The following is a 27,762-nucleotide window of genomic DNA, read 5'->3' as shown; positions in this document are numbered from 1 at the left end:
TAATCTTTTTAATCAATAAATACGTTTCAAAATCCCTTTCACGGTTTCTATGTGTCCATGTATCAAATTGGTCACCTGGAAACTTCCAGATCATTATTATAATACAGTTTGAAGTGTGTATTTCCCTTATAGGCACATACTTTCCTGGGGAGAGTGTGAAAACATCCACTATGTGAACATTTTTTTAAACTCTACTACTACAGGATTGCTTTGCTAAAAGGGATTCAGACTTCCCTTGTGCCCATTCAGCACATTACATGATACTGAGGTTTGCAGTAAAAGAATATTCCTTACTTCACCCTGAAGTGTGAAATGCTATTACGCACCAATTTCCGTGTGATAAGAGAGCTATTCGTTCCTATCTGAGTAAATTAATTAACTAGTCACTATTCTACAGAAAGTCACATTATCTTTGAAGTGTTAGGATTCATCTTCCTGTAACCAATTACCAATTAAAGCAGTATTTTACTTGTTATTAATTCCTCATTGACCAAATTTTTTTTCCTTTTACCCGCCTTACTTCTGTCCATAATGACCAATATGACCTGCCATGGCTCGTAGCCAGATAGCATTATAGTGCGTGTGTAATAATAATAATACACACATTAAGTTATATCAAAGAGTACCTTTCGTTAAAAAGATAACAACTAGTACAAAGAATTTATCCTTTTTTAACCTTAAGAATCTCACAACAATAATAATTTACGTCAATGAAACAGAGGGACTATAAGTGTCTGCACTGGTGTTTCATTTACAGAAATGTTAACTCTGGAAAAAAAAAACCACTTTATAAGATCAGTGCGTTATTTTGTAGTGAGTGTTGTGTTTCCACATGCAATTTCATATTCCAAGTAGGCCAGATAAGGGGGAATCAGGATGCTTTTCCTGTTCCTGCCCCTTTGAGCTTAATGCTGATCGCATGAGCAGGAGAATCACACATTATGACTGACCTGAGAGAAAATTGCTTATGGCCGTATTTCAAAAGCCTCAGCTGTTTACCCTTGAAAGTTTTGCTTCTGTGCAAAAATTGGTTTCATGCAATTTTGCAGGGAGGCAGTTTGCTTTCGCTCCTCAATATCACATGTAATGCATATTCTCCATGTCTGGCTGCTTTCTGAAGCTAAATCATTTTGCCTTTTTCAGTTATAGGTCAGAAGTAAAAGCCAGACAGGATGTGAAACCTGACATCCGGCAACCTCCATTTACAGACTACAGGCAGTCCTCAACAGACTACCGACAGCCTCCACTGGACTACAGGCATCCTCCAGTGATGGATTACCAGCAGCCACCACCTCTTGACTACAGGCAGCCACCCTTGATAGATTACAGGCAGCATTCACCTGACACGAGGCAGTACCCCCTGTCAGAGTACAGGCAGCCCCAGGTGCAAATTTATAGCAATCCTAAACGGAAAGGATGAGGGTTTGTAGGGAAAAATCATGTATATTGGTAAAAAAAAAGATGATGTTAGAGAAGAAAAAGGCACCTTTATTGTTTTTACTGTTAGCTACTATTTTTCTGTAGAGGAAGTTATTTCAAAACCATTAATATTAATGAAGAACTATGTGAGCTCTGAAATAACACTATAACTGTGTGACTATAATGTTAAATAAATGCTATTTCTAAGGTACTGGAGAGTTAAAATGAAAGTTCTAGAGATAAGTTGACTTTGCATTACCAAAGGAATTTTTTTATTCCTAGGAACATAATGCAGTCATTGAACAGTGGATGTGCTTAAGTCAGGCTGCATTTTAGAGCATTGTTGAAAATGAAGTCTTTATCTAAACTGAATGAATAAATAAATAAATGTGAATCCTGACTGATAAAATTACATTTCTGTTAGTAATAGTCTGGCTGTGGAGAAACTGGCCTGTGCAAGTAGTTTCTTTGTCATCAGGCATAATCTTACAAATTCAGAGACACAGAACTTAGATGAAGAGTTACATTACCTTGGACAAGATTCTGCTGCTGACAAATACTTAATGACAGCTGTGACAGTTTGAGGATTTAGCCCAAAGTTCAGACTTTCAGTAGAAAATCCTCCGTTCTCCTCACAGAAAGGCAGAAAAAATTAGAGGTCTGAAAAGTATTAAATAAGAGAATGTAAACTTCCGGACAGTATATCCTGGAGCCACATATATATAGCTTCTATGTCCATATTTTCAAAGCCAGACACATAAACTATACCAATTAAAATATGCAAATTCTGAAGGAATTCAGAGAACCCTCTGAAAATTCTGTGCATTTCTGCGCTTTAATAGCAAACCCCTATCCACATGCACATACACTGTAAGATGCTCCTTAGCATCTAGAGATATGCTTAGACTACCTGTTTCTCAGCATTTCCAGTTTAATTCTCTAACCACTGGTCTACACCACCCAAGCTTGCTCTTCCCATGGCTCTTGCAGTCTTGGCTGCAAATTGATCAGAAGCATCAGACCAAGTTCCCACCCAGACCCCTCTATGAGGCTGGTAGTTTGGGTCCACCAAGGAAAAATTGGAAGGGTGGATCTCAGTCTCTGCAGGACACAGAAAGGGTGAAACTCAAATCTCCTACTTCCCACATCCTCCTCAATACACATGTTTTAACCAAAGTGGTGAGAGCTGCTGTAGTTTGTGACTCCATGCAGTCCAGCCTGCTGATCATGTTAAGCTGTGCTGGGAATTTAGGAGGTGTGTCTCCTAATGTTGATTGTGATGATACTTATACAGGAACTGCCTACTACCTCACTGGCCAAATGACTAATTCTGCATTAAAATAAACACTTATACTCAGGTGCCATGAAAGTATTGAGGCTGAATAGGGAAACCATCTGGAGAACTTTCGGTGCCAGGCAGCTGCTCAAAGTACTCTTTCAGGGTGGTTTAGACATTTTTAGGGAATTTAATTTGCTAAAGTCTCTTTTCAGAAATGGCCAAAGTCTGTCCATGTAGAATTATACTTTGAGGGTGCCTTTGTTTAGATCAGTTGGATAACTGCACTTTTGAAGAGATGTATTTTAAAGTTTTCTTGAATATATACCCCAACATTCATATCATTAATTGTCTTTCATTGCTTATTTGTCTCTACAGGACTTTGATTATTTCACCGTTGATTTGGAGAAAGGAGCCAAAGGTTTTGGGTTTAGTATTCGAGGAGGAAGGGAGTACAAAATGGATTTGTATGTGTTGAGGTTAGCAGAAGATGGGCCAGCAATAAGAAATGGAAGGATGAGGGTAAGTGAAATGCATTGTAACAATCTTTTTTCAACATTTACAGATGTGTTTGGTGATGAGGTCAAAGAGAAAGCAATTATTTAATCTCTGGCCAAGTTTTAAAGAGCTGTTGCCAAATACCTTTTACATTATAAAGTTATTCTGTAGAAGTTCAAGAAATTAGTTGAAACTTATAGTAGGTCTGTGTAGTTTCTTTGCAGAATAAATATATTGCTTCTTGTTGATAATAGCTTATACCTTGTTATACTTTTTTCTCCCTACTCTTTCACTCATATCTGAGCAACTTAAAAATCTCTGACATGGAGTTTGATTTTTCTTTGATAATAATATCAGCATAATTAACAGTTATGTCTCTAATCACAAAGGCAAAGCGATAGCTATCTGACACTATGAAACCTATGACTTCATCTGTGCTATTTTACTAATTTAATGAAGTTGCCTTCATAGTGTTTGCTAAGTTTGCTTACTGATGTTGTTCAGTCTTGTTTGTAGGAATCAGTTTTGACTATAGGTCTTAGTCTGCATAGGTAATAGTGCATTTGGGTCCTGTATTGATAGAAATCATAACACTATCTCCAATAGTGTTATTGGACTAAATACTAAATCTGAAAGCATTCACATAAGAAATGTGATTAAAAAAAATACACATACAAAATATACAAAAAATATACATACAACGTAGGAACAATAAGCTAATCAAAAATAGATGGGTTTAACCTGTCCAGTGGTGTTAACAAAGAGGTATAAACTCCTCAAGGGTTGCTGATACCTTGCAGAATAGTGAGTGTGCAAAAAGGAGGAGAGAACAAAGGTTAAAAAGACTATCAAGAGTCAACATTTTAAAACTGTGTATCTAATTAGTGCAGCCTTGTTGAACCAATATTTAATTATAAAGATGGGCAATGAAAATTGTGTTCTGTACAGTTTATTGTAATAGCATATTTGCAAATGTCATGGTTGTTACACAGATTCTGTTTCACGATCCTAACAGGCTCATCAACTTTGACTTCACGCTGAAAGTTACGACCATTGTCATTGTTCTGAATATACTGTCAGAGACTTCCTGTGTATAACTAAGGAGTTTTAGAATGTTTCAGTTTACTCTTAACTTGCCCACTTTGTAGAATTATAGAATTCAGTTAGGCCTCAGTTGTACCATGGAGTGCAAACCCCTGGACTGGGAGCTTGCATAAATGAGCAATGCTATAATCAGTCCCTGTGATGAGGAAGCTGAAGCGCAAGCAGGTAGGCAACTGGTAACACAGAAATACTCCCACAATATTTGTTGTGTGAAATACAGGGGAATTCATGCTGCAGATAGAACTTTAACTTAGAAATATCTTCTCTGATGAGTCTTTCCATTCTTTCCTTTACTGTGGCGCTATCAGTCAGTTGCTCTTAATCGAAAACTGTAAGCAAGATGTACATTAGCACCCATAACATGATTAAAGATGGGAAAAAAATTGTGGTTTTAATAAGCTTTGGAATAACATATTTGGAAACAAATGGCTAAGACTACAGAAGGGAAGAACGATGCCTTTGAAGAGGGTTCAAATAATAACCTGTATTAGACAGAAAACTAACTTATTAAGATCCATTAATCATTTGAATTAAACAGTACCACAGAAGAAAGTTAGACTATCCATGCCATGAATAGCCTAAGTATAAAAAGTATGTAACGCAAATAGGTTTTCTTCAGTTTTGTTAGGAAAAGTCGCGTATGTTATAGTGAAAAATGTTAATGAATTTTCTATACTAACTTATTTTAAAAAAAAATTTCTTGATGTGGCCACAACACTCAGCCAAGTGTTGTTCTGGCCAGATAGTTGTAACTGAGTTTTTCTTCCCCTTTAAAGCATCGTTCTCTGGAATCAGTTTTGCCCTCCAGCCTTGTGACTGCATCCTGTGTTGTATTCTCTGGTTTAACAGCCATTTTAACCTGACAGTCATAAATGGATTTAGAACTTGCAAGGCTTTTATCTCCAGTGACCTGTAACTGATGGACAGCAGAAGCTGAAGTAGCAGCTTCTTCAAAACAAAAATAACAGAACAAACAAAAATCAACCATTGCTGAAAGGAATAATGTATATAGGAAGATGAGCAAAGGAAGCACAGTTCTGTACCCATATCTCCTTTCCTAAGTTTATGTCTGCTGTTAATAATGCAGGTTTATTCCCATTTCTTGGCTGGGACCAGCAGCCTGCTTGCTGCAGTTCTGTATCTCTCTGTTTCACAGATCCATCTCTATACCAAAATATGCAAAAATCTGTTCAGTGCTTCTTGCTTTGCATACTATTGTCTTTAAAGATCAGATTCACTGATCCTAGCCTTTCAGCGCTGGGGAGAGATATCCATACTTATGTGATAGGCTCTAATCAGGAGCGTTTTGCAGCTAATAGTTCTTTTCATGATCTACTTATCTCCATTATTGTTTTGATTCCCTTTTCCTTCTCCTTGAACAGCCTTCTTTGATTTACCTGAAGCCTTAAAGAAAAACATGAAGCATATAACACAAGGTATAGATCATGCTTATAGAAAGAAATATTACACATAACATTACCATTATTTCCACTCACCCTGAAAAATTAAGCAAGCTAAGCTGTTGAAAAAAATAAATCACATAATGAAACATGTTGCCTGTAAATCATTTAGATGTAATAAGTAAACATATTCCACAAATAGCATTTTGTTGTCAGTCTAGTTACAACCAGCAGAAGCCCTGATAAAGGCACATTCATATTGATATAAATCTCCCTACTTTACAGAAATAAATAAAGAATATAAAGTACCTTGGAATAATAGAGCTACATCTATACTAGTGGGTTTATAAATTTGGATAATTGAAGCAATGCAGTATCTAACTGAAGAAACATCTAGATAGGCTAGTCCAAGTCTTCATGTTGTACCCCGTTAGTGCAAAATCATAGGGCTGGGATGAGCCAGGAATATATTCCACTTGGACATGTGTTAAAAACCCTAAAATACTATCAGCATATATTCAAAAGATTCCGAGGTCAAAATACATGTAAAAGTGTATGCATTACAGCTGCAGAGTATAAACTTAAAGAAGTAGAAGCTAAGATTATAGGAAATCAGGTGGAAATAAAGAACCAGTATAGAACTACCTGTTGTCAAAGAAAATAGAGTAGAACCATTGCTGAGGAAGGTAAGTATGAAAAGAATACAATATACCTTAATAATAGGAGCAAAGATAAACTGAGCAAAAAGACAATGATGAAACAACATGAAGTGACATCAGAATTGGGGCATCCATATGACACTTTAAGTTTGATCCTCAGGTATTTGTGAGCTCCAGTGAAGCTTGGGAGCAGATGACAGAACAGATTCAAAGGTGCAGGTAATGGTCTTCCTCTGGCCCTGCCTGAACTGTCTAGATTTTAAAAAATTCATAGGAGGGGGGAAAGGTTTAATGAATTTTGTTGTTATATCATCATTTCCGACAAGAAGTCATGGTCTTTCTTCCCATTGGGAATGGACGCTAGGCACTTTGTGGTTTTATTGGATACAAATCCACTGAGAAGCACTCCATTTTAGGATTACAAGGTCTAAAATAGCCTTTAATTGACCTTCATGACTGATGGAGCTTTCTACTTTGATTTTCTGTGGAATTGTTTTGAGAGCCAGAAAAGTGGAAGACTAGTGAGTTGGTGTCATACAGACTTCATCAGTCCCACCAGCATATTGCTTTTCTGCTCAAGGATCTCTTTCTGCCATCCTGTATAGACACTGCATTAAAAAGTTTTACAGCTTTCACTGTTCTTAGTTGTGGCATTTTCACATGCACTGAGACTTATATTTGGTCTCATAGACTCTGCTTCTTAAGAAAGCCCAAGCAAACATCCTAGTTTAACTTGGATTCATCTGTCACTAGACATGGGAAAGAAATGCCCATCAAAGGACCTGAAAATTACAGGAAAAAGTATTTCTTCACATGAATCCTCTGCCTGCATGGCTGGTAAACTATTCTCAACCAGTGTTGGAGAGCCACAGCCATAATTGTGTAACTTCATATAAAACCATATGCAAGATCAAATACCACAATTAACTTCAGCAGAATTTTACTGCGATTCATGGATATTCCATATGGAGATTGCTTGCTGAAGACCTCTGTAGGGGGAACCTCATTACTGCACTGGAAGTAAATACAAATCCCTCTTAATTCTGGCAGTAGAGCAGAGAACAAGCTACAGTGGTGAACTCTGAAAAGCCTACCACAGCAAAGGCCTACAACCCCTGAAACGTGACTCAAAAAGATAATTTACACAAAGAGCAAGATATCTTACAAATTAGGAGTAACAAAGGAAAGTTTCATTAGATCTAAGGAAAAGACCTCAAAAGAAAGCATGTCTATTCAAAACTTTAAATGGCAGATAGACTTACAGAGCTCCAAGTTCTAAAAATGAATCTCCACCCTCCTTTCTTCTTCACGATGAAGGAGTACCAGAAATACAAGACTCTGTCCACACCATTGCAAAAACAGACTGAACAGGACCACATCTGTGCTCTGTAAGACAAGAGTGTATTAAAATAATCATGAGAAAAGTTTGGAGAATTATTCCTTGCCTTTGATATCTTATCCCGAATTATGGAGGTTTGAGCACATCAGGACTCCTTTTCTCAACTGTTCCTAACATCCGGGAAGAAATAAAAAACTAGTTGGTGATGGCAGTATTGAAAATTAAAGCTTCAAGCCCTAGTTTCAGAGTAGGGTGAGAATATGGCACACACACTATCAGTGACAGTAATACTGAGTTGAATCAGTCACCAGAGATGAGGGACATAACACGCAGAGTACAGTCCCCACAGCCTTTGAAGATTCAAGCACTTCTGGCAGCAATTTTACAGGTCTATTTAGATAAGGCTTGTGGTAACTCATGTTTTATTCTTGTCTCACTTTGAGGACAATGATCAGCAGAGCTCTGCTGCAGATCTCTATCCCTTCCTTTCTTAGAAACAGGGAACTACTGGCTACTCTCAGGAGAATTGTTGAGGATGGTCATAGTGTTGGCTAGACATGTGAGATATGATCAACAGATCTCTTATTGCCTTGAATGGTATCTCCTGCAGCCAGCATGTTTATTGAAACCAGCGTCAAAGAAAGAGCCTGTGGCTGACGGCTGCAGAGATACAGAGCATCTTGCACAAATGGGTTTAGTGAATGCAAAATTCATGAAGAATGAGGGAGGGATGTGCTTTTTTATACACAGCGTGCATCTGTGTCATTTTATCACTTTGTGAGTTACATATTTTTTCACATCTTCTGCAAAAGTTATACTTCTCATCTCTGACATTTCTAGTGTCATTGTCTTGTCAACTCATTTTTCTCAGTTCACATACACCAGTTAGCCCTACCTCTAGCTTCTTCATGTCTCCTCATACTACATTATTTTTCTCATTCTTTGGTAGACGTTTCTTCTGCATTTGCAAAACAGACATCTGCAATACAGGCACTGCAGAATTTAATATGTTTCAAACTTTGCAGCCTTCCTCTGACTCTTGTCACTTTTCCTACAGTCTGTTCCCCTCTCTTTGTTTCAGTTGTACACCACCAAAGGTCAAAATCATGCACAAGGGACAGAAAGCTTCTACGGTGTGAATTCTGAGCTTCTGTGTTGTTGCATAGAAATCTGTGTGACTTTACTTGGTCTGTTCTAGCTTGCTGAGTGAGCAGCACAGTGAGATTCATGACAGTAATCAACTAGGGCTGGGGACAGGTTCACAGCATTCAGCAGTTTGTGTATTTCGTCATTTCCCATGATAACAGAGCTCACACTAACCTTATTTGTGGTTATTAGGGAAAACTCAGCCACATACACCAAGTTATTCCTAGCAAAACAGAACAATTCAGTATTCAAAAGCCAAGGGTCAAAAAAGGCAGGCAGACAATAGGGCATCTGTCTCTTATTTGGCCAGAAACTAAAGCTTGAAATCGTGGAAGGCATAAACATTACATTTGAAACTGCTGTCAAAACCCATGAATGAGCATTCAACAATATTCAAACCTGACGTTTACCTCTTTATAAGTGTCCTCAATACAGGCAACTTCTGGGTTTTTTCCTTCTGACAACACAACTTGTGCATTTTTGTTTGCAATAAGGGGGACAGAATGCCTGTGAAACTCACACCCTGATACTAAAGCCTTCCCTTGAGCCACAGGAGACAAGAGTCCAGGCTTCTAAACAGTAGAGCTATTGCTAACTATGTCTCCCAGAGGAAATTAATTAGGATCAAGACTTAACTCTTCAGGCTTCTCAAAGGAATAGGCAATATGTAGGCAGCTATCTGGGCGCTGTAAACACTGTATAACACTGAAGTTTAACAAGGGACTATAAACCTATCACCCTGGAGCAGGACACTCCCAAACATCTCAAGTCAGGCACCCCAAAATCACTTGAGCTATTTGCAAGTGGTAGGTTCAGTGGATAGATAGGCAGAGCTGAAAAGCTGGCAAAGTTCAGAGCAGCTTTAGTTAATTATGCCCCTGCAGTATCTGGAAAAGCTTTTATACCATACAGTATGGTATAATGGTGTTCACCATTTTTTCCCATCTCAGCTTTCTTGATTGCTTGTTGCACACATTTAGCTTGCTGTTTCTCTAGTCACTTTATCACTGTATCTGTTTTTAGCAGACCTTGATTTCTAGGTTTTAAAAGGATCAAAGTCATCTGTTTCTACCAATTAAGGAATCATTCCTTGTGTGAAGCTTGAACATAATACAACTTACACACACACTTCTTTTAAGTCCATATCATTATGTGTAAAGTATCATCACTCTTTTTAAAATGTATTTTTAGTAACTGTTGTTTTGCATCTCTGAAAGACAAAATCCAAGCAGAAATGGCTGGGCTGCCACATATATTGTATGAGTTTCCCATTCCATGGCCAAATTTTGTACCAGAATTCACATGCAGTTTCTGTAGCTTCACACACAGATATCTACTCCTATTCTTTGTGATTCCACTCTCCACACATTACTGCTATATTTCATCAGTCCCTCCAGAACAGAGTCTTTGCAGGTTTATTTCAGCTTTTTGTAGTCCTATTGCCAAAGGAAAGGCATAAATATAAAAAGCACTGACCATCAACAGGACTGATTGTTTCCTATCAGAGGCAGTAAATGGAAGTCTTTAAGAGCCATGCAGACCCCACGATTTGCAGTAGGTCCTCACTGGTATAGAGCCTCTCCTAGATTTCTTGTCAATGAAGAATGGAGCATCTGTTTAGAATGCTCCATCATTGATTAGCCCCAGATTGAAGGGTTATTTCCTACAATCTGCAGTGGGATACACTTGAGGTTGCAGTCAGTAACTACAGCAAGCAAGAAGCAACTCAGCTCAGCTTGATGTTGATAAGAGCAAAAAGTAGTAAAACTAGTGGCTGTCATAGAGTAGAGATAACAGATGACAGATACAGACATTTCTTTATTCAATCAAGAAAGCTGCAGCAAGGAAATGGGAAGAAGGCAAGAATGGCATGATCAGTCATGACCTTGTTCCAAACATTTAGGACAATTGCTGTATCCAAAAATGAACCAAGGATTGACCAGCATAATCTTTAATTTTTGCCATGGCAAACTTTGGACTCTTATTTGGATCAGAAAGAAAGCTGAAGACTTTGAGTTATAGTGCTGAGGCACTCGTGCAAATTTCTAGGTCTTAAAAGCCAGTGAAGTCCCATGTTCAGAATATTGGAAAAAAGTAGATGTTGCTTGCAAGTTTACTCCAATCCCAGCAAATATAAAGATGGAAGGAGCAGTGGTCCTAAGATGTCTTCTCCGCTTGGTGTACTGGGAGCAGTAGCGAGGCAACTGTTGAATGCTTGACATGAATGAAAGCTGTCAGAAACCCCACTGAAAAGTCAGTAATATTTAGATATAAAATATTGACATTATGCTCACATACACGGGACTGAAGTATACTCCAGGAGCATGCAGTGCTCCACCAGCCTCTGTTTGGCAAGTCTCATGCACACATCTGAAAGACAAATGCCTACAAAGTGATTCATTTCAGGTAAGTAGCCAATCTTCTCTACATAACTATCACGTACTCTTAAAATCTATGGCATACCTGGATTACTTTATGCAGCAATATAAATCTTACCTTCATAGTAAGTGTTCAGTGAATGTCAACAATGCCATTACAATGGAGCACAAAGGCAAAGATATTCTTAATCTCATCCATTTATTCTGTGATTTGTGACCCATCTGAACAGTATAGGAAGATGTTGGCTACGCTTTCTCACCAAATTGCATGTCCCTTTGGGATAATGTCATTCACACACCAATTCCCTACTACATGCATCACTGTCCAGCCTCACTTGTAGTGAGACTAGGTGTGATTGATGTGAACTCTGGGAATCCAACTGGAATGCTAGAGCACATGAACATGTATGCCAGCCTGTGGCAAGAGGAGCTCAGTACTGGGTTAGTGTAATTGACAGAAATCAGGGAAGAGTATATTGGCTTAGACATATATCAGATGTGAAGCTGATCAACATTCTTGTGTCTGCACAACAAAGAAATGCAAACTGAGGTCCTCAGGGATCCTAAATGTATTTTGACAGTATAAAAGCTTAATAAATCAAGAGTGAATTTACTGTAGGGGAACTATTTATTCATCATTTCCCAAAAAAAACTTGTGTGTGAGTTTGTTTGCAGAAAAGTAAGGAGAAAAAACATTCCCCTCACACATGTAGTTAACATCATTCTTGCAAAGATGTACTCAATTTAATGCTGTCAAAGCATCCCTGTGTCTCTACGCTTAATAGCAAAATCCTTCAAGCCAGCTGTGAAAAAGAATGAGTTAATAATCTTTCAAAAAATAGTTGTGTGAAATATTAAGACTAAAATACTTATTGGGCAGGCAGGCACTGTATTTAAATCTGTATTTTATAGAAGATTCATAAAGCTTTTCAAATTAATTAACCCTAACTTAAAAAAAAATAGGACTTAGGAGTTTTAGAAAAAAAAATGAACACGCCAAATGAACTGACACCAGCAACAGGAATGACAGAGGCAGCCTCTCTTATGTGTGTTTGGTAAAACCCAAACCAATAGGACAAGTAGAAACTTGGGGAGATCACCTATGCAGGTAAAAGTATACTGATATTAGACCCATTCTTCTGGCCGACCCAGCCTGCTATCCTCACTCCAGAAAGGACAAGTAGAAGATGCTTAGGAAAGGAATGTAGGACAAGTATGAAATGGGTATAACAACATCCGAGCCACTGGCAGTCAGCAGTGTACAGATTTTTTTAATGCTAGAATGTTCAAAGTTAGTATCTAGAACTATTTTTAACCATTTATTTGAATTTGCTCATGCTGTTGACGTTCCTGATATACTAAAGTTAAATGCTTGTGTTGTTTGAAAAAAATGTTCCTTTTTTTGTTTGCAGCTACAACATAATAATTTTATGATTGCTTCCTCATTCTCCATATGATTCCTTATTCTATTGACTTATATCATACCTGTCTTATTCCCACTGAAGTTTGCCGGTCTATTTCATCTTGCCTCATAAGGGATTTGTCCTTTACCCCACCCAGCGTCACTGGTCTCCTCTGAACCATTTTCAATCTATCGCATTTGTTTGAAGGTGGAAGCACCAGAACAATTTGCAGTTTTCAAGATATTTGTGCTCCTAAATGACATAATGATGGCTTCTCCTTTATTCTCTATTCTTTCCCTAACAGTTAATATTCTGTTTGATTTTTTGACTGTACTGACATTTTCAGCAAGCAAACCACAAGGACTATGAGATCTGTCTCTTCAGGGGTGATGGTTAATTTAGAGTAATTGTGTATGCAATTTTCCACATGTACTGTACTTAGCAGCGCTGAGTTTCACCTGCTGCTTTAACACGCAGTATTGTGCTATTTTGTTACAGCTTTTAAGTTTAGTTTTGGCACTCCTGCATGGCATTGTCTTGCCTGCAAATCTTAGCACCCCAATCTTCAACCTCTTCATAATGACATATACAAATATGCTGAACAGAATAATCGCTATAGCAAGGTCTTCTGATTGTGAAAATTGACCACTTATTTAAAGCATTTTGTTTTCCTAGAATTTAATCTCTTCCTTAGAAGAGCCTATTCATTCTCATCGCGCAGCGGTGCCTTTCCTGACAGCTTTGCTGTTAAAAGCTTTCTGAAAGTGTCAGTATACTAACCAGAACACATTTATCTATATAGTCACTGAGAGTTCCAGTGACCTGCAATACATCTGTGAGGAATGGCTTCACTCTGCAATAGCCACACTGACCCCTACCCACTATATCATCATTATCCATGTGCCAACTAACCCTCACCATTCTTATTGCTTCCTTCCGCCTGCTCAATTGAACATGAGACTCGCTTGGTTACTTTCCAGGACCATTCTTAAAGAATGATGTCACACTTGCTACTTCCCATTCCTCTGCTATTCAGCAATTTACTGATTTAGGCAGTGGATTACACCCTGTAGCTACTAGTTCAGCAGCTTCATATCCAAATTCCTTTAAAGTAGAGGATGAAATCCATCTACTTCTGGTGGTTTCTTACTATTCATTTCATCAGTTTGTTATAAAATCTTTGCCGCTGACCTAGCCATTGGAATCCGTTCTGCAGACTAATCCCTGTGATGAGCAGAATCTCTGCAGGAGTTGCCCTGCCCTCCTGTTTAACAAGAATTGAGGCAAAGAATTAATCTATTTTCTGTAGTCTTTTCTAGCTTGTGCCCAAACTGTCTTTTGGGATCTTAGTTCTCTGACAGGCTCTGCACCTCTGGTGTGTTTGAAAGTATATTCTTAAATTTTACATTTTAGCATCTTTCCTCCTCAAAACTTCTCATGGTTTTATGTTTAAAAACACGAAAGTCAGACTTTATGTTCTTTCAGTTTAGCTGTTTGGATGCAACTTTGAATGAAGCAGTCTCCATACCCAGCCTTTTATGTAGGATTTGTAAAATCAGCTTGTCAGATCTTGAACTTGCCTTGCTTTTGCCTAATAGGAACTGCCTGAGACCATCAAGAAGACAGCAGAAAATTTTCTTCTTCCTTCTTAACAGCCTTTACTGCTTCTCATCCATGTAGTGGTGTAGCACATGTTCTTAATATTACATTATGCTACAGAGTCATCTTAGCTCTATATATAAAAAAAAAAAAAGTGTAACTCAAATAATGAATTTTCTTTTTGACACCTTTCATTCACATGTACGTGGATTATTTTGCAGCAATGTTGCAGAATGCATCAAGTCTACTGTAGTATCAGAAGTCCACTTTGTTTTGTTAGCCACCCACCACTGCAAACTCCATTTCTCTCCTACAGTCCCCATTCTCTGCAGACACTCAGTCATGCACTTCTTCCACTTTCTAAGCTCTTTCTGTAATAGCACTTCTAATGTTTCTGCCTCTCACCAGAAAAGGCAAAAAAGTGAAAAGAAAAACCATCTAGAGCACCTGCTAAGGTGTGAGAGCCACTTCTTGCTCTGCACCAGCTCAGCTCATGTCCTATGGCCTTTCTCTTCCCTGCAACGTGCCCTCCCCTTTTGAGCAGGATGCAAGAGAGAATCTCTGTGGGAGCAAAGGGCCCAGTTATTTCCAAGGGTAAGAAGCCACAGATGCTTAAACAGCTGGTTGGCCACAGAAAAAAAAACAGTTTGTGACTAAACCTTCATGGGTGGCTGCTTCAAAAGTGGCATGGGACATGTTAGTGTAATTCCTCCAAAGAGAAATGCCATGTCTCTTTACTGAGACACCCAAGCTCCGGTATAAAATTCACCAAAGGGAGTCTAACACTAGAAATACCCCATGGCTTTCATCAGACTACTTATTACAGCTGGGATTTCCAGGCAGTACAGATTCTCTGCTCTGAGGAAATTTGCAGAGCAGATATCCAGCCTGTTCCTAAATCCAGGCAATGATATTAGGGCTTGACAGTACTTGGAAATTCACCAACGTACTATTCAGTCTTCAAGTACAGACAATCTCTCAGCCTTTTGGACTCATTAAAATTACAACAGCAACAAATAATATGCAAAAAATGTTTCTGTTATAAAAATAGAATGCCCATATAAAAGGAATTAAGTGTAATTAGTCTCTTTCCTGAGGTTTAATTATAAAATGCATTAATAAAATGACAGATAGCAGTGCCCTCTGCAGAAATCATTTGAGGCTGCTTTTATCATTAGATTTCCCTATCTAACATGGAATGAAAATGTGCATGAACAATTAATTTTAGTTCGTGCAACCAGTAACTATACACCTGCTTAGAGACTGTTCCTTACACACTGAGGGAGGCAAACATACCCAAGGCTATCATCAGTAGTTGAAATGTACATTTGAGCAAGGAAAAATCTCTTTGCTACATTAAAACTGTATGTATTTCCTTCTGATTTAGCCTGTTTCTGAAATTCTGTTTGTATGTATGGTTGGCTTTTTTTAACCAGACAGGTAATAATTACTGTAATATATGGCCAGAGCAAAGACTCCGAAGATAAACTCAAAGTACTAGAGGCACTTTATTCTAATGATCTGGAGAAGCTTTACAATTTTCTTTCTAATTAACCTATCAATAGTGATGTCACTTAAACATTCCAGAGGAATATTATCTTCTCATTATTAACAGAAAATGTGCTGCCCAATTTTATAGCTCAGTTGTTCTTACGCATGGATGGAGCATCTGGATTAAATTGAACTGAAACAGATTTTTTTTTAAGAGACATTTCCCATGCACACAAACTGCTTTCATAATTAAATTTAAATAATTAATATTCAAATTTTAAAACATTAAGGGGGGGTTGAATTCCATGTTTACTTTGTGTTTATATATTGTAAGAATATAATAGAGGAGCAGTCTCTTTATCAAATGCCATCAGGTCAGGAGGAGAACCACTGAGTTTGCGAAGGCATTTAGTCCTAACAGCATGGAAATTCAGCCAGGGCCATGTTCTGTAGGAAGAAAGAAACACAATGCAGATTTAATGTGTGTAAAATTGCCAGATTCATAGCTGCAAAGAGCGTGTGTCTGCAGAACAAATACAGCTCAGGCAGCAGCCGTGCAAGCTTCCCAGGCTGGCTTGCCAACATGCTTCAACCTTAAACTGGTGAGAATGTCTGAAGGGTGCTGAGCTCCATCACTCTGGGTTTGTGGTCTTTGCTGAAGACTGCCAGGAAGGTTACAAATCAGAGCTGATGCCAGTTGCGGGGGTGTCCCATGCAGTGCCTGCCTGTTGGGAGTGGGAAAGGGTCCATCCATTTGTTTTGCATGACTTGCTACCAAGCAGCTGCCAGCCTTGCAAAGGGACACATTCATTGCAGCTCCACGCACAAATCCCATGTAACAACATGACACCTTCAAGTTAAAGTTTATGCCAACAAGCTGAAGGTGGTCTGTGGCTTCGTGAGATTAAAATATGGGGCTTCAAGGGCTGCACTCTTAAACATTTTCCCTAGTATTTGTGGATTTAAAACTTGATTAGGATGCATGAGTACTCTGGGCTGTCATGAAACAACTGCGCCTGAATGGCATGGGAGCTGAAGGTAGTATTTTAGGGATGGCTAACTCTCCAGAGCTGGGGAACTGGTTTTTCTGTTAATTTCTTGACAAAAGTGAAGTCCATGAAGTGTGACATGAGAGAGAGCCTAAATGCCATACAAAACAATAATGTTGCTACATTGAGATTTATCTTTTAAAATATTTTGGTGTTTCATCTGCAAACCTTATATCTCCACAGAAGGCAGCTTGCTGAAATGTGCCTTAAAAACAATGCTCTAATATTCCAGTGTGTCGCTTTGCATGAAAGGAGCTAATGCCACAGGGTCACACTAATAAAAGATTTAGACATTCAAAGCTTGATGCTGCAACACCTGTTAGGTGGCTGATGTCCCACTAGATGCAGAGGGATGATCAAATGTGTCAGAATTACTGTCAAGCAGTCTGCAAGGAAAGTATAAAAGGTAGCGAGAAAAAGTAACTTTAATATATTAAAAGAAAAATGAAGGATGGGAAAAGGTCTATTGTTTGCTGAGAATGTGAAGAGAGCTGAAATATTCAGTGCTTTCTTTGTATCACTCGTCAGTGAGATGTTCAGAAGGACCATAAACTTACATCAGATTCAAAGAGAAATTAATATAAATCAGAATAAAGAAAGAACTGCTTAAAAAAGAGTGCTGGATGTGCTGATGTTCGTGTATGCTCAATGCCTAAGAGAAGGTAATTTCTAGACTATTAGTAATTATGTCCAAGAATTCATGGAGGAAAAAGGTTAGTAGCAGACTGAAGAAAGGAAAACATATTCCGTATTTTTAAAACCGAATAATAAAGAAAAGTTCCTTTAACTTCCATTCTCAAATAATCTGTGACAAGTTATCAAAAGAGTTGAGAACGTCCAGCAGCACGTAAATTGTGGAAAGCAAATCCTGCCAGAACAGCCTAATTTAATTTCTTATTTCTGATTTTCATGTTTATTTCTTTGTGGTAAAAGGGGAAGGAGAATGTACAGGAAAGAACAGGGAGGTAGATTCTAGGTGGAATCACTGTAACTGAAAATAATCCCTCTCAAAGGCTGCTCTGAATGGTTTGCTCCTGATTAGTAATTACAGATGTGAAATTACAAGTGTGCTTCTGAGGGGCCTAGGATGAGACCAGCTCGATTCGATAATTTCATTAACAATTGGAGACCTACTGATAGATAATAAAATAAAATTTGCTGATGCCAAGACATCATTGTTTAGTTGGTTTAAAAGGATTTACTTAGATTTCAGAATGAACTAAAGCAGTCAAAATCACTCACTTTAAGGCAGAGAATTCAGATGTACAATGTGAAATGGGGGATAACCGACTAGCCAATACAGCTGGGGATAATCCCGGAATCCAAGCTAACCATGAGTTGCAAATCTGATGTGTTACAAAAAGGCAAAGGTTTCATTCTGGGAACGTTATTAATAAGTGTTTCTTCCACTTGGGAAGAATGTTGTATTTCTGATCTGTTCAGCCTACTGCCCACCTTAGCAATACCTCCAATTTGGAGACTGTGGATAGACTTGAAAGGATCCAGAGAGAAGTACAGAGAAATGTCAGTGGTATAAAACTGCAGGAATCTACTTTTAATCCTGAAAAAAAAGAGTAATAAGGATCCCGTATAATAGGAATTATATTCTTTTCAGACCTGTTTCTATGCTAACCATTACTTGTAGCCTCACCTTGGTTCTTCTTCCAGATGTGGTTATACTTACACTCTTCTTAAACAATCACTGTATTTTAAAAAAGCCAGAAATAGCCCCACAATAACTGAAAATCTATTCCATAATAGAAAAGGCAAGAGCACAAGCAAATTTGAATGCCTGGACAGAGAGAAAGCATGCAGCATGGTATCCTCTCATATAAAAGAAGCTACATCAGTAAAGGGAGGGAAGGGGAAGTTATAAACTTTTAAATGCAGAAAAAATAAGAACAGGACTTTGTACTTTACTAGACACATGGGCAACCACTCCTCAGTCAAGGTTTTCTCTTTGTATGAATTTCCCAGGTGTGAGTGTAAAGACTAATTAAAGGTTTTCTCAGGCTAGCATTTCCTTTCCTTGTTGTTTTTCTTATCTAATCAGAGCTGAGCTTGTGCTGCAAAGGCAGTATAATTCAGTCATACATCAGTCAGCCACGAGACTCAAATGGATGGAACACAGTTAAACCGCTGCTCTTGCAACTGTTCATTTTATCTGGGGTCTCACACTTTCTGATGTAAATTTCAGAGCACCTAATTTTTGCAGAACTCTTCTCTCCTTCAGGCACATAAGCAAGATGATGGCCTTTCTTAAGCTTTCCCAGGTTATTTGCATGTAAGATTTTATAATAAAAGGAAGTATCAAATCAGCTACGTGCTGCCCCCAGAGAGAAGAAAAAATATTTTAATCCACTGAAATACAGAAAAGGTTACATTAGTACAAGAGAGTTCTTCCATATTGACCAATGAGAACAGAAGAAATGCAAACGGCAAGGGAAAAATGTGACATTAACTTAACCTTTTTACATATTATACTGTATTAAAATCTCTGTCTTTCTCCTCCAGAGTGCAGAGGATTTTATTTGAAGGACTGTACGTGCCATGCACAGCTTTTGTCAGTACTCGTTTTAAAGGCCATTTATCAAGAAGTGTTAAAAACACCTCCTTCATTTGATCTAATCTGTCACTTTTTCTCTCAGAACATGCTAACATTTTAAATACCTTCTGCAAAGGTAGACAGCTCTTTTTCGTGTCACATTGCCTGGATAGTCCATGGCTTGTTTTTATAGGATTTCTAACAGGGTTTAATTGTTTCATGACATTTAGAAACATGTTTTCCCAAACAGGTTGAATTTTGTCTGCATTTGGCTTGACCGGTATCCTTGTGGGGATGCTATGTATCTATCTTCTGTCTGTGTTACACAAGGCATCAGAGAGATTTTTCCATTTTTCGGTCTGTGTGAACTACCTACAATCCTACTGGCCACTCCAAAACTCAAGGTGATGCAGACAGCCTCACATGGCCAAACCGGGGTGACACCTCTCCATAACGCATAGGGCTCCTGTGCTGTGTGTCACTGTAGCCTGGAGGCCATCAGAAGTATCTAAAAATCCTTATTGCATGGTATAACCAAATGTATTCTTTCTAACAGAGAAAATCCTCTAAGGAAGAAATTCACACTGCAAAAATAAGCCCTTTTGCATGAAATAATCCTGATGTTTTTCCCACACTGCTCAGTCTACAGCATTTACAAAGTGCGATACCTAGGCTGAAAGGTTTTATTCGGATCAATGGCTTTTTAGTTAAGTACCGGCATAGATTGCATACAGGATCCTGGTGGAGTTCTTAAAATAAGCGGCAACTCCTATTGAGAAGGTATGAGCTCCTACTGAGAAATGCTACCATAGGGCTTTTAGTAGCATTCTTTCTGTCTCTGAACAAAAGCAGGGACTAGATAACTTCTTGACATCCCCTCCAGTTTTCTTTAAAGCTAGGACTCTTGTTGACATTCCATATTATGCACACTTATTTGGTAAATGCTATATTTCAAACTTGGGAAGGAAGGGAAGCCTCTGAAGGATTACAATTTTAGTTGACAGAAACACAATTGTAGCAAAGAAAACATACAAAACAGAAAACTTTTCAATGTCCAAGGCCAGCTAAGAGCTGGTTTTGTCAAGATGGGCTTGTAAGAGGAAAAAGAAGTGCCCATCATCTTGAAATCTGCTTAGCCTCCTTAAAACCCTCTCTAGGATGTACAGGCATTGTTATTTTAGTGTAGCTGATACACATGGTGAGATGCAGACTGAGGCAGGTGTGATCCTGCCAAGCAGATGTGCTCTTCTGGCACTGATAAACAGGCTTGCTGAACCCACTCACCTGAGACCCTTCCACACCCCTCTTGGATGCCCATCACTTGGACCTGCACCTCCATCAGCACCAGGAGATCAGCTCTAAAGCTGGGCTTCACCTGGGTCACCCATCCAAAGGGGCTGAGAGGCTTCTGCAAGGCAGCTGCAAAACATCAGCTCCAAAGGCTATGGTGCTGCTGCTGAGAGGTTCACATATCACCTCCCCGTGTTGCTTGTTTAACTCTCTCACAAGATAAGTGGCAGCTGTGACATTGCAATACCAAGCAAGCTGTACAGCTGCCACTTCCTACGTGTGCTGTCTGCCATGGGGACCAGGCACCGCAAAAAAGCAACAACTCCCCTAGTCATGGAGAAGGTTTCCAGTGTTGAAAGCCAGCTCTTCTCATGGAGAGAAGAGCAAAACCAAAACAACCCAGCAGGAGACAAAGCTGGGAGGGAGATTGGGGTGGATGGTAGATGCAGACACCACTGCCCCATTTTATAGCTGGAGAAGCAGAGGTGGAAAAATAGTAAGCTAACTCTGACTGAAAAGCCAGGCAGGAGATGAGTGGCAGAAATCTATATTCAGAGCTGCTCTAACTGGAGTTGGCTGCTCTAACTAGACAGCTCAGCCAGGGGCTGTGCTTACTTTTTCTGTGGCTAAATAGTTCAAAGCACACTCTTCTAAGAACTCATGCATGTCCTGTGCCATAGCACTATCCTTACTTTGGTGTGAAACTTTATTACCAAGATACGGATATTCAAATGATTCTCTCTACTAGAGAGCAGTTCAGCTGAGAAGGACCTGGGAGTACTGGTGTATGATGACTATTTGCTGGCATTGTGGCCTTGAGGCCAGGAGGGACAACAGTACTGTCGTGGTTTAAAACCAGTCAGGCAGCTCATTCACTCACTCCCCCTCTTCTTGCCCTCCTTTTTTGCCCTCCCCCTGCTCCCGGAGGGATGGGAAGGAGAATCGAAAGAATGTTAACTCCCACGGATTGAGATAAGAATGGTCCCGTAACTAAGGTATAACACAAACCACTGCTGCTACCACCAATGATAATAATGATAAGAGAAGATAACAAGGGAAGAGAATACGATACCACCCGTCGAAATGAGCCTGACCCAGAAGAACCTATGCCCTTCCAGATCCCTCCCAGTTACCTCCCTGGGCATGACGTGCTGTGGTATGGAATACCTCTTTGGCTAGCCTGGGTCAGGTGTCCTGTCTCTGCTTCCTCCCAGCTTCCCCTCCTCCCTGGCAGAGTATGAGACTCACAAAGTCCTTGGTCAGGGTAAACATTACCGAACAGCAACTAAAAACATCAGTGTTATCAGCACTGTTCCCAGGCTGAAAGTCAAAACACAACGCTGCACCAGTTGCCAAGAAGGAGAAATACTGACTGCTACTGCTAAACCCAGGACAAGTACCCTGGGTGCAACAAGTCCAGGGACATGATGCTCCTTCTCTACTCAACCCTGATGAGGCCACATCTGGAGTATTGTATCCAGTTCTGGGCTCCTCAGTACAAGACAGACAAGGAGCTACTGGAGAGGGTCCAGTGGAGGGCCGCAGGGATGATCGGGGGTCTGGAGCATCTCTCTTGTGAGAAGAGATTGTGGGAGCTGGGCCTGTTCAGTCTAGAGAAGAGAAGACTGAGAGGGGATCTCAGTGCATATAAACATCTCAAAGGCAGGTGCCAGGAAGATGGTGTCAGACTATTTTCAGTAGTGCCCAGCTCCAGGATGAGGAGCAGTGGCCATAAACTAAAACACAAGAAGTTTCACCTCAGCATGAGGAAGAACTTCTTTACATTGAGGCAGAGCATGGCAACAGGCTACCCAGGGGGTTGTGAAATCTCCCTCTCTGGAGACATTCAAAATTCACCTGGACACCATCCTGTGTAACCTGCTCTAGGTGGCCCTGCCTTGGCAGGGAGTTTGGACTGAATGATCTCCAGAGGTTGCTTCCAACTCTAATGATTCTGTTATTCTGTGAAATGATGGATCTTTGTGCTTTGAACCTCTCTTTTCTCTATAAAAAAAGCAAGTTATATTCAACAAAGGTCTTCTCGGGGCCAAACAACACTGGCAGTTAAGGTGTAGCACAGATAATGTTTCCAGTGACTCCAACACATCAAGCAATTCAAAACAAAATCTTTTATGTGAGAAAGACATGAGTCAAGTGATAAATGCATTACACTGATTTCAGCACAAGATGAGCAGCATTTGATATACCACATTCAGAATCCACTTTGGAGGTTATTTAATCTGCCAGTAATATCCCTCAGACAGACAGGAACAAATTTACCTTGATGTGTCTGTCTGTCATTCAAGTAACCTGTGATCCATTGAATATGTCTATTTCTGAAATGCTCATTTTACTGCAATTCTGTCTGACTCAATGTTCTTCTTACCTGACAGGTAGGAGATCAAATAATTGAAATCAATGGAGAAAGCACAAGGGACATGACACATGCCAGAGCAATAGAGCTAATCAAGTCTGGTGGCAGGAGAGTGCGACTGTTGTTGAAACGTGGAACAGGACAGGTCCCAGAATATGGTGGGTTTTCATCTTTACATTTTTCAATGTGCATGAACCTCTATGAATTAATTCTACTGCTTTTGAGTTAAGTAGCAGTTGCAGATATTTATATATTGTAATGTCCTGGGGCATATTAGCTATGGGTTTAAGTGCTTACCTGAGTCGAGGTGAACTTATACACATTTAAGTATTTTCTTGGCTCAAAACCGTATGTGTGTACATCACTGTCGTCTGCTGCCCTCCTGACACAGGCAATGGCTTAGAAGATGTGCATTGGAGGAAGCACTTTGAACGCTTTAGGGGACATCTCTGAGTGTGCTGGGAGTTCCTGATTTGACCATAAACTTTTCTCTTCTTCCTCTGTTGGTACTTCTCTGCACATTTTGAATCGCAGCAGATGGTCCCGTTACCATGCAATTGAGTGGCTCAGGTTTAAAGTCAAAGCATTAACAAGAGCATACTTTCTTCTTTGACAACCTCACTCGTTACATTATCTCTGACAATATACACAGATGATCAAGTAGAAGACAACTCTGAATAAAAAAGGAGACTTTGCTCATTGTGGTGAGAAAGAGGAATCCATTCTTCTCATGTTTTGTTTCAGAGGGACTTCTGAGACTTTTTTGAGTATTTAAAAAATGTGAGTCATGTAGACAGTATAGAGGCCTTCTTTCACTACTGAAATGACAAGAAGTAAAAATAAATTATCCAAAGGTAATTTCAAAGACAAAAAGCCCTTTTTAAAAATTGAAATCAGGGCTTACTGTAGAGTATGGTGTGACAATGTCATATATTTACATAAGTTCTGTGACGTGCACAGCTGGGCCTGAAATCTCGCAGGAAATGAAAATTCCATGATTTCTTTATGCTACGAGATCCAAAACTCTATTAAACTTTTCTAGTGTTGTTACTTTCGATGTTCCAGCATCATTTCCCATTAGAATCAGAAGTTGCAGTAGCATATGAAATTTCAGAGTAATACTTAGGCTTAACTGAAGGTTCAGATCAGTCTTTGTTAGCAACAGAAATTCATTACCTTCTTAGAGACATTGAAGTCAGCTCCACTGAAAGTCAGCACTTTGCTAGATGTCAGTATATATGGCAATTGCACCATATTCTTACCTAAACTAGAGCCAATTCTGAGGCAATACTCGGGATAGTGTATGCAGCATTCGTTTCCAGCTTTCAAGACCTTTTGAATAAGGGCAGCAAGATGGGCCCTAGCCCACTCATCTGGTGATAAAGTTAGTGAGTTATACTTTTGGTGAGTAGGAGCAAAGCCAAAATGCCTTTTAGAGATTATGATAAATCAGTCCTAAGACATTTAATACCAGCTTTAACCAGTACATAATCCTTCCAGAGGGACCTCCAATAGAGATTCAGATCACCTCCTCAACACTGTTGTAAGGGAGAGGTACATCCATTTTAATGAAAGAACAAATAAAAGTCCTGGACTGCTATAGTGGTTATAATCCTTCTCAAATAGCAGAACTATATACCAGCATTTCTCTGGTTCCTCAGAAAAGTTTAATCTAAGAGGGGTTCACAGGAGGCTGTTATGAGCAAGGAATTGATTGCAGTTCAGACCCATTCCAAATCTGACTTTCTTAAGATCCCAGTTCTGGATGGCACTTACATCTAGGTTTATGAAAAATCCAAAATAAATCTTATAAATCTGTACCTTATTCCAGAATTGTAAGAAAATGTAAATAGATGTAAGAAAAAGTTTAGTGTAAATAGCATTGTTTTGGGAAAAGATATCTCTCGAAAGGGGTAAATGTCACCAGCCTTCCCTTCCCCAGAAGAATATGAGTAGAAAATGCAGATAAACCACTACAAATCTGCACACATTCTATACTGCTAGCAGAAAGAAACAAGATGACTTCACAGGACTGTTTACAGCTATGCTCTCCACTTAGAATGCTTAGCATTAGTTGTGTAAAAATGCAGATTACTGTGAAATAAAAGCTGCTACAAAGAAGCACTGTTTAATAAGATCATTTCCTAGCTGCATCCCCAGCTTACACCTCCGTACAAGAGGAGAACTGACTGTGCTTGAAAGCTGTGTTGTCCTACTGTACAGAAACAGCAGTAAAAGTGTTCATGAGTTACTTTGCACACATGTGTACTTTGTACACATAACCTACAGGAAACATCACAACAAAGGATAACATCTTGGCAAAGGATAACATAGGCAGAGTGTTATTGCACAGGCAGAGAAATGTTAGTGCTGTATCCAGGCTGCAGGCGGAATGGAAGCAAAATAAGAAGATACCTGTTGAAATTAACTCAGATATTAAAGTCCTCCCTAAGTCATTTCCCAAAGCAGTGAGAAATACTCTAAGAATAAACAAAAGGTGCACATAAAACCAACAGCAGGATGCTTGGGAAATTAAAAACAGAAATTAACAAGCAGAAACAATTAAAACCAAAGGGCATGTCTTGAGAAGGCCAGATCTCGCATGTGTCAGAGTATTAATGACAGAGACCCCCAGGAAGAACATACTTTCCAAATGAGAAACTGAATGCAGAGAAGATTGTGGCAGTAAGCTTGAGGACAAAGTGGTCCTGAGGACAGCAGATACACTAGTCAATACTTAGTTCCCTCTTCTTCCCACTAGAATTGCACGGTTTAGGTGTAACAATTCTAATTAGCTGTTTTTTGACTGAAATAATCTTTTTTTTTTTTGGGGGGGGGGGAGGGGGGTTGGATTAATTTTTTTTTTTTACCAAGCACATGTCAGAAATATTTCTTATTCTCATTAGGGTTCATCTCCGGAGACCATGAGTGGGAAATAAGATTTAGTCAAGTATAAAAATGCAAGGCTAGAGGACTGAGCTGGTGTCTGGCTTGCAATGGTGGTGTATAGCAGAAGCCTAGAGAGAAATATAAACACAGAACATGTGTACCATGGTCCTCTCCTGGATATTGTCTCTCAAGTCCCTGACAAGCAAAATGGTCAGGGACATCCCAAGTCACTTGTAGTAATGCTGTGTTTAAAGACCTTTCCAGCAGCAGTGGTGGTCAGACTCACAGTGTTAAAAAGAAGGAATCTTAGCTAGAATGACCTAAAACCGACCAGCAAAAAACTGTCACATTATTGTCTCTCCATCCTCAACTTTTTCATTTTTCTTGTACAATATGATCAATGCTTTTTCAGTTCCAGAGCTATGTTTCTGTTAGTACCAAATATGACGGTCCATATTTAATTGCAAGAAATATCACTGTTTGGTGATGTGATTGACATAAGTAAAAGCAGTGTTAAGAAAAAATCATCAATAGTAAGAAAGTGATCAGTGAAAGAAAAGAATATGTATTGAAAAGAAGAAAGCACTCAGTGAAGAAACAAAGAACAAGCTCCTGGGAGGATGTAAATCTCCTGAATGAGTTATGTCAGGCTGTGCTGATTTCCATGCCTGGAAATCTGTCCCTGCAAGAACATCTCAGAAAATTCTGGCTGAGCTAAAGCACTATGCAAACCGAGGGGAAGATATAAAGTGTGTTGCAAATGCATCCTTTACCTCAACTCCAGCTGCTGATTTTGCTTGAAAATAAATGCCAAAGACCCCAAAGCACTTCAGAGGGAGAAATCCCCTCATACCATGCAAGGCAACATCAGAATATATGGGAAGGAGCACAGATATGATTAATGCTCCAAAACGATAGCTGATTTCACAGCAGGGTGTAACAGAAGAAGCTTAGAAAACAGATGTTTTATCACCCAGCATATCAGAACATGTTTGCTGAGGATAAGGATAGCCAGAGGAGCTGTGCTTCCACTGAAGGGGAATTACCACAGCTCATTGAAACCCAAAGAACATCAGCATCATGATTCACGGGAAATAGTCTGCCGTGTTCTCCAAAGAACCAAGTCATAGCAAGAAATCTTATTACTGTGCAAAAAAGACTAAAAGTACAGAAAGTACTTATTGCTCAGGGAGCCTGGCTGGAGGGAGCTTGAGGTTTCATACATGTCACAGGCCACAGCCCACAGTCATCACTGTAGCACGGAGCACTTCTCAGACTGGCATTAAACACGATTTGAGTAGGATGACAGACCAAGATTTTTTTTGCAACAGCTGCCTAATTCCCAGTGTAACCTGCAAGGTTCCGGACTTCTGCAGGAGCTACAGGGTGCGCAGTACTTCTAAAACTCTGCGCTCACACTGTGGAAGCCTAGTTACAGATGCTCATGTATTTCAGAACATAGTCATAGCTATATAAGCACCATGAGAAGGACACATACATTGCACAGCCAAACATTAGGATGAAGAAGCATCCATCCCTAAAGGCAAAACTGCTCACAAAATCCCAAAATAGTAACATTAAATATTAAGTAAAACTAACAAATCACAGCCTCTCCATCCAGCAATGAGTTCTGCAAGAAGCAAGTTAATTCTAATGATGGATCAGCCCCAGGAAGCCACAGCTTTTTATAAGAACAACCACTGCTTTCTCTAAATACCTGTGTAGGAAGGTCCCTAGGAAAGCCTGGGATGTTTCATTCTCAGTCCCAGCAGTCCTGCAGATTGCTGCTTCTGTTTTACTGTTCCTAGCCTTTCATAACTGGAGCTTTCATTACTAAAAAGCTACATTACAATATATAAGTTCCTAGAAGTATGTGAGAGCAATTAAACATAAAATGAAATAA

General features: G+C 39.3%; 1 protein-coding gene across 15 annotated transcripts in view; it reads left to right on the top strand.

The window, feature by feature from the left end:
• MAGI2 (membrane associated guanylate kinase, WW and PDZ domain containing 2) overlaps positions 1-27,762 on the top strand; it is a 739,872-nt gene that overhangs the window by 693,459 nt on the left and 18,651 nt on the right. For all 15 annotated transcript variants that reach the window (XM_057422529.1, XM_057422525.1, XM_057422520.1 and 12 more), the window contains 3 exons: positions 1,144-1,384; positions 3,074-3,217; positions 22,990-23,128. In XM_057422529.1, coding sequence (XP_057278512.1) covers positions 1,144-1,384; positions 3,074-3,217; positions 22,990-23,128 — 524 coding nt within the window. The remainder of the gene's footprint in view (positions 1-1,143; positions 1,385-3,073; positions 3,218-22,989; positions 23,129-27,762) is intronic.

This window comes from Pezoporus wallicus, unplaced genomic scaffold, assembly GCF_028554395.1.
Source record: "Pezoporus wallicus isolate ANWC-B61680 ecotype Strahan unplaced genomic scaffold, APGP_CSIRO_Pwel_v1 contig_3058, whole genome shotgun sequence".
NCBI classification, from domain to species: domain Eukaryota; kingdom Metazoa; phylum Chordata; class Aves; order Psittaciformes; family Psittacidae; genus Pezoporus; species Pezoporus wallicus.
The sequence above is the reverse complement of the archived record's forward strand: the minus strand, read 5'-3'. Positions and strand labels throughout refer to the sequence as shown.